Source organism: Pelodiscus sinensis, chromosome 2 (assembly GCF_049634645.1).
Source record: "Pelodiscus sinensis isolate JC-2024 chromosome 2, ASM4963464v1, whole genome shotgun sequence".
NCBI classification, from domain to species: Eukaryota; Metazoa; Chordata; order Testudines; family Trionychidae; genus Pelodiscus; species Pelodiscus sinensis.
This window is the reverse complement of record NC_134712.1, coordinates 237,581,996-237,594,892: the sequence shown is the minus strand read 5'-3', so window position 1 is coordinate 237,594,892 and position 12,897 is coordinate 237,581,996. Positions and strand designations below refer to the sequence as shown.

Genomic DNA, 12,897 nt, shown 5'->3' with positions numbered 1-12,897 from the left:
AGCTCCACACAATAGGTTTCAATAAAATAATAGGATTTTTCATTCATTTAAAGGAGGTCTGGCATTTCACAACCAGTTGCATATGACAGTCTTCAAAAACACTAATACCTCTGTCATCTGAAGAAGTGGGTTGTGCCCACAAAAGCTGATACCATCTACATGTTTTGTTAGTCTTTAAGGTTCTGCTAGACTATTAATTGTTTTTTAAGTTTTTACAAAAACACTGACATCAGAAATGTTACATATACAAATTTCCACATTTGCTTTCATTCAAAGTAATTGGAAGTAATTTGAGAGCAATGTAAACATATCAATCACAAATAAGTCTCAGTTTTAGTGGTGGGTGCTGTTTAGGCTTTACTCTACCCAATCTTGGGTAAGGGCAAACGTTGCCAGAGTAGCTGGAATGTGGAAAATAGAACAGAAGAATGAATCACTGTGTTCCCTAGATGCATGAAGACACAATCCAAACAGGTTACTGTCTCCGCCAATATCACATGTAGCAAGTTCCGTCTTGAAAGTCACCCACCAACTCCTTTCCAGTTCCTGTGACAGCCTTAACATACAGGGCTGCTGACTCAGGCATCAGTCCACCCTCCTGAGCGTTCTTCTCTGCTCTTATAGTAAGTACTCAGCCATGGGGATAGCAATGCTCTCCTGTCAGTATGTGAGTGAGATTTTAGCTTCCAGAGGTCAGACAAAGAGAAGCAGCAGGGGAAAAGGATCAACAAAAATCATGAGAAATAAAGAACTTAAAAAAATTAATGTAAAGGGAAATGAGGGGAAAATAGAAAACAGAGAAAGGGAGGAAAAAGGCAGTGAGACAGCAACAAGTGTGTCAAAATGCATTTGGGAAAGGACATGGCGGGGCACCTATTTTCCAATCCATTTGGGCTTGGGATTCTACTAAAAGGTGGGAACTCTTGTTCTAGGTAGACAAGCATCAGTAGTTACAAAAGGATAGCATCTAGTGGAAAAAAAAAAAGAAGAAATGGAAGGAAGAAAATATTGAACCACAAAAACATTGCCTGGGTCCAAGCTCTCTACTTCACATTTATACCACACTACCTTTGTAAATTACTTTAATTCTGGAAATGATATACAGTTGTCAGTAAATGAAAGGAATTACTGACATCTGAAAAGTTAAACCTCTTTGTAACTGAAAAGAAAAAAATAGGATATTTTAAAAGCAGTACATTTGGTTAGAAGAACTGGCTACAGAATATATAGCAAAAAAATGTATCAGTTTCATAACACAAGTATCAGTATATTCCTGACTCCATATTCTGTGTGCTCAAATATGTCAAAACCAAACACATACTTAACAAGTATATTCGATTACTTATACGTGCAATGTACATTAAGTTGGCTAATATAGTTCTGGCTTTTACAACCTTAGCATTTAGTGACCTATTTGGGTGTTCAATAAACACAGATCTTAAACATTAGGAAAGCCTCAAAGAATAAACTTATCTAGGAACCTCATGATCTGGAAAAGGGGTAGGGAGTAGCAGGTGACAAAAGCTAATACACAGCCTGTGCAAAGGAATTATACTAGTTGTATTGAAGATCTTCTTTACTCTCTAATTATCTTCTCAGTGGAAAGCTTTAACACATGCCTGTTGAGCAGAGAACAGTTCTAAATGCTATATAAATGAATTGTCACGCTATGAAGAAAAATTGAATTCCTCACCTTCAGTGATTCAGTCTGTGAACCGAGTCCCTTGGTACAAAGCTCCATGACTGAATAGGAACAAAAAGTGTCTCTCACTTTATACTGACTCACAGCTAGCAGCCATAGAGCAGGATTAGTCTCCAATTCAGAGGGAGGAATCAGAATAGACTGGTGCCCTGAATAAACACTGCAAAACATAAGATTTGTTAATGCAAGCTAGAATTCTGTATGTGAAATGATCACAAACTAAAAAGGGCACTCTCACTTAAGCAAACATTTTAACAGCAATATTAGGCACAATATGTTTACATCTCACTAACACTGCACAGTTGTCAAAGCTTTATGTTAAGGGCTAAATTCTGTCTTTTGTCACAATCATATAATGCAAGTGAAGTCAGTGGAAACCTAGGCAGAACCAGGTCCTAAGTTACTAAAACATACAAAATGTAGGTGACCTCTATTGCTAGAAATGCCAGTAAGATCACATAGCTATCTGTAAAATATGCACCTGCTAATAACGGATTATGGTTGGTTATTACAGTAAAACTTGTGTTATCCAGCATGCTCAGGGATTAGGGCATTCCGGTTATCTAAAAATTCTGATTATCTGAGGATTCCATCAACCTAGGAAAAATCAATGGACAATAATAGTAAAACTCAAGTTTTTAATATTGGTAGTTTTGTAGTGTGAGGCAGTTGGTCTCTCATTTCTATTTTGAGTTAAAGATGATTAGTACTTCTTACATAAAAAATTGTTAAACCAATCATGGTAAACCAAGCCAGGCCTGTACGCCTGAAGATGTGATAGTATTGTGGCTGCGTGCAATGCCGGTTAACAAAGTGCTGGATAACAAAGGTTTCACTGTATCATTTTAACATTTCTTGAACAGTAAATACAGTACCTTTTACTCACCAATGAACTGACCCCATGGAAATAAACAAGAGCTTTGCCATCATTTTCAAAGGGATGGGATTAGATCCCAAATTAAAAGTAAATGGTGCCTTTAAAATTCTCTCAGTAAAATGTTATGAACTTTAAAAAATGACATCCCATACCTCTATTGTACATTGAAGACATTTAGTAATTTCCCTAAAACAGAAGCTAATGCTAACTGTACAGCACTAATTGTTGCAGCATCATTAGAACTGCCTACAACTTCTTCACCAGAAGTGTTTCCTAAATTGATGGTTCGCTCCTGTAAGCACTGTGAATATCAGACAGGCAGATTTCCCTGTCAGCATTACAGTTTTGCCCCTCACATTTTAATCTGTGATTTGTACATCTTTTAGTTTTGACAGCTCACAATAGAATACAATAAAAGATTAAAACTGGAAGGTTCTCAAAAAGGGTAAGTTTAGATGCAGTCAGTTCCATGAGTCACATAATGCCGAGGAGAGGGCAAGCACTCATGTTTGAAGGTATGCTTAGCCCCTTGGAGACAAGAGAAAATTCTGGTTCCTCTGAAACCTGAAAATCCTTCAGTACCACATACACAAGAGCAGAGGTGGGCAAATACTGATCCAAGGGCTGGATCCAGTATGCTAGGGTTAGCCTCTGGTACCCCCCTCCCACTGCCAGTATTTACCTGCGCCTCTACAGGTACAAAGTGCAGCTCCTGTTGGTCACTTATCATCATTCCTAGTCAAAGGGAACTGTAGGAAACAGAGTACCAGTCCATGCCACTTCTCACAGCTCTCATTGGCCAGGAATAGTGATCCGCAGCCAATGGGAGGTGTGGTCACCAGTACCTGTGGAGGTGCAGGTAAATATAGTGGTGGCAGATCACCAGGGGCTAATCCTGGAAACTGCCACCATTTTATTAACAACTCTGAACAAGAGGGACTGTGCTATAAATTCAGCATGAGAGCAGAAAGCATCGAGGGGGATAGTGCCAACATGCCTAGTACTGAAACACTCTGGCTATGTCTACACTCGCGGCTTCTTGCATGAGAAATATGCAAATGAGGCGAAGCATGGAATATTGCCGAGCCTCATTTGCATACCTAATGAGCCGCCATTTTTGCAGAAGAGGATCTTGCACCAGAAGGAGCTGTCTACACTGCCCCTTCTTTGTCTCCTCTATCTACACTACTCCCGATTTGTGACATAGGGCCTTTTTAAAATGCTAGTGTTGAGGCGAGTTGGGCCTCTCATTGGAAATACCCATCGGGGTTTTGTCCTTGACTTTCCCAGCAGCAATGTTGATCCTTTGTTGATTTAATTCCCACCAAAGTCTGAAACTGAAATGATCATCAAAGATGGAACCTGGAGCTAGTGGATCTAGAATTCACAGGGATGCTTCAGGACTGCAACAGAATTTGTCCTGAAAGATCTGTTGTTTCCAGATAAGAAGCTAGAGAGATGGAGCAATTAAACAATTTAACATGTCTCCTTCACCTTTAAGGACTTACACACTGAACACTTCCTGAGTATATGAGCTTTCCCAAGACAAAAAAAGGCATCTGCTGGGTCTATCATTAATTAGAACTGCTACCTCACAGGAGGAGTGATACTTGAAACTGGGCGACTTGTAGTGAGACACCACTATGCTGTGGTGTGGGAAGAAGATCTGAGTCAGGAAAAAAGACATAATATGGAAGGTAAAAACTTCCCTTAGCCATTAACAACTATCCAAAAAATTGCCAAAAGGCAGCTGCTTAATATTAAGCAGTATCCAATTCACAGCAACAAGTAAGGAAACAAGATGCATCATGGCCCCAAAGGACACTGCTGGACAATAGTCTCCACACCTACGCACATGTGCATTAAGATGTATGAACAAGCCCTCAAAGAGTAGTGGGTGTTCAACACCATTGAAAATAATGCCGCTCCTACTCACACTTATTTCAGTGCCTGCTTTCAGGCACTCTAGTTTGAAAGGTTTGGCCAGTCTTTAATCTTGTGTATAACTGACAGAAAGAGGACAGAGAGGTGCTCTATACAAAGGAATTTCTTCACTGGCTTCCTCTGAGCCTCTGGCTATCTTCCTCAGTTAATATGCCTGAGGAAATCTCCTCCTTTCTAGACAGGGTGGCCAGATACCTGGTTTTTGACCAAAAAGTTCGACTGAAAAGGGGACCCGACAGTGTCCAGTCAGATATACTGATCAGACACGCCTGTTACTGTGGGCGGGTGAGGCAGAGAGGCACCAGGTCACTGTGCCACCTACCATTCAGCTGGGGCCACCTCGTACCTGCATCAGGTTGCTGCCGCTCCCAGCTGCAATTCTGCAGGCAAGTCCCTCCTGCCATGAGCAAGAGAGAGAGGGGACCAACAGCAAGTAAAGAGAGTAGGGAAGAAGAGAGTAGGGGAGAAGAGGGGAGAACTGGTGGGTGGATTGGGTCTGGAGAGGAAGAGGAACAGGGAAAAGGGCTCGCAGGGGAAAGTGTAGAAGGATTCAGCACTCCCACTGGACTGTCTGATTTTTAAATATTACAAAGTTAGCAATCTTGTCTCCTGACCGGGGACGTACAGAGTTCCTTTATGCTGTTCCATTCACCTTAAAAGGGGTGGGGTAGGAGGAATCTTAGTGTTTATCTTGAAGTCAGGCCATCTAACATAGTAGATGAAAAATGATCCCTTCTCCTGTTGCAGCTTGTACAGTTGCAATTCCACCTTTTGATGGGATTGTTTCTTGTTTACCTCTGCCGTAGTTAGGTCCATTTGTTTAAGAGGAAACTTGGTAGGACATCACTTTCATTGTAGAAGTTAGCTAATGGCCTTATCAGTGACTCTAGTTGCTCATTCGGGCCTAGGTTGCCCACTGTCCAATCGTACAAACCCAAAGACCCTTGACATGGGACATGATAGCGGTTTTCAAATATCTAAAAGGGTGTCACAAGGAGGAAGGCGAAAATTTGTTCCTCTTGGTTTCTGAGGACAGGACAAGGAGTAATGGGCTTAAAGTGCAGCAGGGGAGGTTTAGATTGGACATTAGGAAAAAATTCCTAACTGTCAGGGTGGTCAAATATTGGAATAAATTGCCAAGGGAGGTGGTGGAATCTCCCTCTCTGGAGATATTTAAGAACAGGTTAGATAGACATCTGTCAGGGATGGTGTAGACGGAGCTTGATCCTGCCTTGAGGGCGGGGGGCTGGACTCGATGACCTCTCGAGGTCCCTTCCAGTCCTATTATTCTATGATTCTATGATTCTATGACCTGCCCTTCCCTGAGGCCATGCCCTTCTCCAAGGCCGTGCTCCACCTAACTCTATCCTACCTCCTGCCATCGCTTGCACTCCCACCACCCTCAGTCACTTTCACCAGGCTGGGGCAAGGTATTGGTGCAGGATGGAGTGCAGGATGCAGGCTCTGGGGTGCAGGAGAGGAATAGGGGTTGGACTCTGGGAGGGAGTTTGGGTGCAGGAGGGGATTCGGGATCTGACCTGAGGCAGAGTGGCTGGGGTGCAGGAGTTGGTCAGTGGGTCGACATTTACCTCTGGAGACTCCTCCAGACTGGCACATCCCTCCACTGCACACTGCTGCCTGCAGGCACCACCCTTGCTGCTGCCACTGGCTGTAGTTCCTGGCCAATGGGAGCTGCAGAATCAGTGCTGAGGGCAAGGACAGCAAGTGAAGAACCTCCCGCAGGGACAGTGCCAGAAGCTTCTGGAAAGAGGGTGTAGCCAAGGCAGGGAGGTAGTGTAGCCAAGGGAGCCTGCCTTAGTGTCACTGTGCTGCTGGAATATTAGCATCAAAAATCTCCCAGATTGGCTGAAATAACCTCTGAGAGATAAGGTGTGATTCTGGGAGACTCCTTTTGAAAGCAGGAGGATTGGCAACCCTATTCATGGCTGACAGGAAGCGCACATGCAAGAAGAAAGCAGCTCTCATCGTACTTCCAAAACAAACATTTATATCACAACTCCACAGCACACACAGTATTTGCTACATGTGGTTTTTGTGGATTGGAAAAATCCAGCTCTGATTATCCTGATTTGCAATTGAACTCCATTCCTGCAACCAAATAACAATTCAGTGCATTTCTATCACTGTAGAACTGGACTAAAACATAGGCCGTGTCTAGACTACATGCCTCTGTCGTCAGAGGCATGTAGATTAGACACATAGGCAAAGGTAAATGAAGCCATGATTTAAATGATCGCGGCTTCATTTAAATTTACATGGCTGCCGCGCTGAGCCGACAAACAGCTGATCAGTTGTTTGTCGGCTCAGCGCGCTGGTCTGGACGCTCCGCGCCGACATCAAAGCTCTTTGTCGGCAGCCCCGTTATTCCTCGTGGGACGAGGTTTACCGGGGCTGCCGACAAAGGGCTTTGATGTCGGCAGGGGAGCGTCCAGACTAGCGTGCTGAGCCGACAAACAGCTGATTAGCTGTTTGTCGGCTCAGCGCGGCAGCCATGTAAATTTAAATGAAGCCGCGATCATTTAAATCACGGCTTCATTTACCTTTGCTAAACAAACAAATCTACATGGCTCCGTCGACGGAGCCATGTAGTTTAGACGTACCCATTGTTACTGATAGGCACTAGCAAAGCCTGTTTTGGAAAGTTAATTATTTCATTTCAGTTTTTCAACACACGAGCTTCTGTATTCTGATCACTGAAGCAGAATTACTACCGGGCTTAGCTTAACACAATTCAGGAAGAGTTTCATATCTGCTTCATAATTAAACCCTTCTTAACATACAGTGCAGTAGATTCTATTCCAATTAACAGTGGTTTACACATAAGGACAAGGATATCTTAAGTTCAGAAAGTAATTTGTTTTGATTTTATATTTGGAGAAAAGTATTTGCTTTAAAAAAACCCTATCATAACTTAGAGATTTAAAATAGTAGGTTCAGTGTCTCAGAATGGAAGACAAGATCATTAAGAGTGAGTTGCAAAGAAAGTTATGAAAATAAATCAGTCACATGATGAATCCCTTCCCCCCCATATGAAAAAGTCAGCACAAAGAGCCAAAAAGAAGAGCTTTTGGATTAGTGAACTCACATGGGCCTGATGACTCTCCTACCATGCCCAGAATGCATCCTTCTGTGACAAAGATCCCAAGGAAATCCTGCTGGAGTATGTAGCCAGTTTATAGGGAAGCTGGTAAATCCCAGTTTTAAGAATATATTGCTCTGCTTTGCAAGGTTTCTTTTTGTTATTATTTTATATTCTTTAGGACATAAAATAAAACAAACTTTGCAAAACCATGCAATATACTCCAGACTTACCAACTGGCTGGCTCCATGTTCCAGAGGGCTTTCTTTAATAGCTTTGAAGTCACAGAATATTGCATTCTGGGGTGTCACAGTGAAGTAGGCCTGCATAACTTGTAAGAACCTACGATGGGGAAAAGAGATTAGTTTCTGGTTGTTTGTACCATGAATGACTCCTTCAACCTAGTTAATGAAGGAATTAAATATACGTTGCTGAAATGACTGAATTAAAAAACTTTCCTTGTAGTTTTTACTTCAGAGACTGCATCAAAAAGCGTATATTTTCTGCCTACCCTGTATCCAATAGGAATTGCTACAACTTGCAGCCCATTAACCTTCAAAAACAGACAGTAGGAGTGGACTATGAATCTGTTAACTGCACTGCTATTTGCTATTGTAACAGCAATGACAAAAGACTTCACAATCTGTATATTTAATTTTACATCCAAATATCCTTCAGGTGAAAAACATGGCATGTTAAAACAACCACCTTTTGGCATGTAAATTACAAAGAGTAAACTGCATGTTTACTGACTAAAAGAGTGCTTTAGTGCTTCTATAGAGCATCCAAAAATGACATTCACTCATAACAAACTATCGTGAGAAGGAAGGGAAGTTTCCACAGCAAAATGAACTAAGATGGTTTATCATGTCAGCTTTCAACCAATAATGATCTATTAAAGGTGAGACTGAATTTTTGGATCAAAGTATTTGATAGAAAATGTGGTTGCCAAAGAGAAATCAGTATTTTCCAAAGGAAAGTATCAATTTTGCTGAAGCCATTCTATGTCCCATTGGGAAAATTGAAGCAAAATTACAATGGCCAATCCCAAAAGCTCACTAATGAATCAGACCCTCCCAAAATCATGTGTTTTTTTAGTGGTTAAATTGAATTGATCTTTTTCATTATTGAACTTTCTCTGCCCACAGTGTGCATGACAAGTACCAAATTTGTAGAGTAAGCTGATTTTCTGCCCTAAGTGTGCAGATCTTTCAGCTTCTCCCCAAACTAGATTCTAATAATTATTTCTGTGCTCTGTATTCAGCCCTATATCTGCCTTTCCCCTAACCTTTCAGTTAATTCATCAGCCCCAAAATAACAGTGGACAAGCAGACATACATCATTCCTGGCCTCTTTGTACCTCTGGATCTATAGAGTGTCTTTGCCTCCCTCCCAGGTGGGGGAAGCAGCTGCAGCAGGACCTCCCAAACCTGTTGTTTTCTCCCTTCCAAACCTGTTGTTGCAGGGATGGAGAGAGGAGCGGACTGACCCATTTTTTGGCATGATGAAAGGGAAAGAGGAGGCACAGGTGCCCAAAGCTGCTGGGCTCTTTCCAATTTCTGCTCCCTCTCCTTTTGTGAAAATGGTATTGACTACTTCTTTCCCATAATCCAAATTCTCACAGGGCCACAAGGGCAGGCGGAAAGGGAGCATCAGGTTGGTTGCTCTTCCTTAGAAGGCAGGTAAGTGAGGAAAGCAGCCAATTAGAGGTTTTTTTTAGTTCTGGGCAAGACTGAAAATTACATGAGGGTTGGAGCATCTTGTTAACTGAAAGACTGGCTTTAGCACAGACCCCTGAGTTGAAATCCTATCCTGTTGCTATTTTGGGTCAGGTCATCATTATTCAGTATCTGCTTGATTTGACACGGTGCCTCATGGAATTTGTCATTTGCGTCTGTCCCCCTGATCCTGACCCCGTGGTCCAACTGTATCTTCCATGTTGCACAGCTGTATCCCCTCTGTCGGAGCCACCACAACACATCCTAGATATAGTTTGGCCAGGCAGAGTAAGTGCACAAGGCACATAAACTAAAATTCCCATGAAGAACTATGAGGCTTCACATGGACACAGATTAACACTGAGCTGGTTCAAAATTCAACATTTTGATGTTGGAACATCAAAATATTTTGTTTCAGCAGAAAGTATGCAAATGAAATATTCCAGCAATTCCCAGGCTAAATGTTTATGAACTTTCTGGTTTGAAAAAAAAAAAGTTTAAATAATTTTATGTTTTGTTCCAAATGGTGATGAAAACAAGATGTTGAAATATAAAAATTTCCTGCAAAATGATTTTTGGTCAGCTCTAGTCTTTTTATGACATCAGAGCAATTATTATTTAAACCAACAAATACACCAGATCACCCTAAAAAGAAAGAAAACTACTCACACACAAAGACTGTGCTAGGATATAAATTTTAGGTATGAGCCTAGCCATGTCAATGTACTCTGTGACATGGGCCGGCTGTCTAGCGCATGTGCTAAGACGTTCATTGGTACTTAACGTGGGATTGTAACGGTTGTAGTGACACTCTTTTTTTGAATGCTAGCTAGATGACAGTGAGTGTGTGTTTCTCCATGAGTTGGGAATTACATCCTCAGCTCCAAGCAAAGACATGGCCTATTTGGCAATAACAGTGACCTGAATTAAAGGAATGGTGTCAGTTTACACTTAGTCCTGGATTTGCATTTTGTAAAAACAAGTCTTTTAAAGGTTAAGGCTCAACAAAAATGTTTCCACTCTTTGTTTTTAAACAAACAAGGTTTGGTGAAACCAAACCACTGCTGCCCTAAAAACCTGGAAACAAAACAGACTAATTGATTTTTCATTGTCCAATCTTCAGAGAAATGCTTTCTGTTGTTTCAGACCAGAATGGTTAATGTTACTATGATAATCCTCAGCGTATCCATTCCAGATTATAATATAGTAACTGAAACATACATACATAAATACAAATAATTTAAAAAAATATTTTCCAACAGCTGTTTTTTCCCAAATAAATTAATAAGAGAACAATCTCTGAGGCTTTGAGTGGATCTTATACTAAGATATAACATGCATGAAGTCTAACAAGCACATGAGTTATGAATCTCATACATCATAATTATCAGGTGCAAGACAAGTCCCTGTTCTGTTAATAAGGATGTTAATTAGCAGTTAATTGACTAGTTGATGGAATTTCCATCGACTACTCGACTAGTTGATAGGCACTTCTGCATTCCTCCTTTGAAATGTACAAGAGCCCCCTACTGGGGCTCTCATACATTTCAAAGGAGGAATGCAGAATTCTGTGTGTAGCGGGGGCCAGTGGGAAGTCCCACTGATTCCAGGCTGCACACAGATGCCAACTCTGAAATGCATAAGAGTTCCCAGCAGGGGCTCTTGAGCATTTCAAAGTAGCAGCGCAGCATGGAGCCCGGGGTCAGCAGGGGATTCAGCTCCATGTGTGCTGTGTTGCACAGCTGAGCCTGGGATCAGCTGTGTGGCGCTGCTACTTTAGAGTACCCCCTGATAGAGGCAGCGGGGGGGGGGAAGGGGGAGGGAGAGAGAATTAACTAGTTGACTTGTCGATTGAGTAAACAATAAGCATTTGCTTATAGGATAGTCAACTAGTCTTTAACATTCCTAACTGTTAACTTTTTTAATTACTTTATTGCTCCATGCATCTAAACAAAGCGTTGATTCCAATATGATGTTCACTTTTTAAGTATAATTTAAATTAAAATATTATGCAAGACTATATCATTTGCAATGCCTTAAATTACCTTAATTTCAGCATGGTTTCAAAAGAGCAACACTGTATGTTCAATGAAGCGTGTCAAATCATAATAATTCTAGGCTCTAATATTTCTTAATATGGAATGATCTCCAGCTACTTTTTCATAGATCATATTTTTAACTTTATTCTATGAAACACATACTTTTTCATTTACATCTACCTACATGTCTTAAAATAAAAGCTACTTTAAATGCTTTTACTGCCACTTTACACCATCCCTAGTATATGAAATTTATAAAACTCTTAAGTTATTAACTCCCCGGTAACTAGTGCTAATACAATTTCAACATTTTTGTGAAAATATTTTGCTGCATTTCAGACAGCTTTATTATTGCCAATCAAGAATCTTTTTATTATCAAATGCATCTTTAGGTACCTTTAAAATTCACTGCCATATATATGGCAGAAGTCCTAAATGCTGCATGGTGAACTTTTGCTTCCAGATTAGAAAGATGACAGCATCTTCTCAGTGAAATTCCATTAGAGCAGGGCTTGGCAATCTATGGCTTGTGAGACAAATACGGCTTACTAGGGAACCAGATATGGCTCTTTTGGAGACCCAAATCAGCCCCCCAGCTCCTCGCCAGCAGGGAGCCAGCGCTGGCGCGACAGACTTACAGCCCCCCACAAGACTGAAACACCAGCACTGGCGTCCTGTGGGGAGGGGAGGCTCTGAGCCTCCCCACTAGATCTGGCATGCGGGGAACAAACGGAGCCAAAAATGGCTCCATACACGCTGCCCTTTTCCTTCTCCCGGGACACATACACTTCCTGGAGGCTTTCCTTATGAATCCTTCATAGAGGCTACCTTCTGGTGAATGGGAGCAGCGGGAGGCCGTATTACACGGTGCCTGTGATGCAGTGTGAAAATAAGTAAGTGCTCCCCCACTCCCTCATGCCCAGACTCCACATCCCCACTCTCTCACTTACCCTCCTGGCCAGACAGACCACCCCTTGGCCAGACAGCCTGCCCCCAGCCTGCTCCTGCCCCAGACCAGACACCCTGTCCCCTGGACAGACACCCTGCCCCCAGCCCACTTCTGCTCCCTCTTGCCTGGCCAGACAGCCTGTCCCCAGCCCACTCCTGCCCACTGCCCAGTCAGCCTCTCCCGAGCCTGCTCCTGGCCCCTTACTCCAGCCAGACTCCCTACTCCCAACCTGTTCCTGCACCCTACCTCCACCCACACCTCGCACTCGCATCCACTCCTGCACCCCACTCCCACCCAGATCCTGCATCCCCATCTCTATCCCATTCACTGGCAGCCCTATCCCGCACAATTAACCCCTCATTTCTGGCCCTACCCCAGGACCTATGGAGCCCACAAAATCCACTAACCCTAGAATCCCAGAAGAATAAATCTGGCCTGAGGCCTTGAACCTCAGTCCTCCCTGCCCCTCCCACCACACTGGGGCTGGACCACCAGGGGAGTTAGGAGTTGGGGGTTTCTGGAGGGGTTTTTTTTTTTGGTTTTTGGTCGCGGCGTCATAACACTCCAG

At 42.5% G+C, this 12,897-nt stretch overlaps 1 protein-coding gene across 6 annotated transcripts in view; it reads right to left on the bottom strand.

Annotated features, from left to right (window-relative positions):
- DIP2C (disco interacting protein 2 homolog C) overlaps positions 1–12,897 on the bottom strand; it is a 516,114-nt gene that overhangs the window by 64,042 nt on the left and 439,175 nt on the right. For all 6 annotated transcript variants that reach the window (XM_006111894.3, XM_006111897.3, XM_006111900.3 and 3 more), the window contains one exon: positions 1,694–1,862. In XM_006111894.3, coding sequence (XP_006111956.1) covers positions 1,694–1,862 — 169 coding nt within the window. The remainder of the gene's footprint in view (positions 1–1,693; positions 1,863–12,897) is intronic.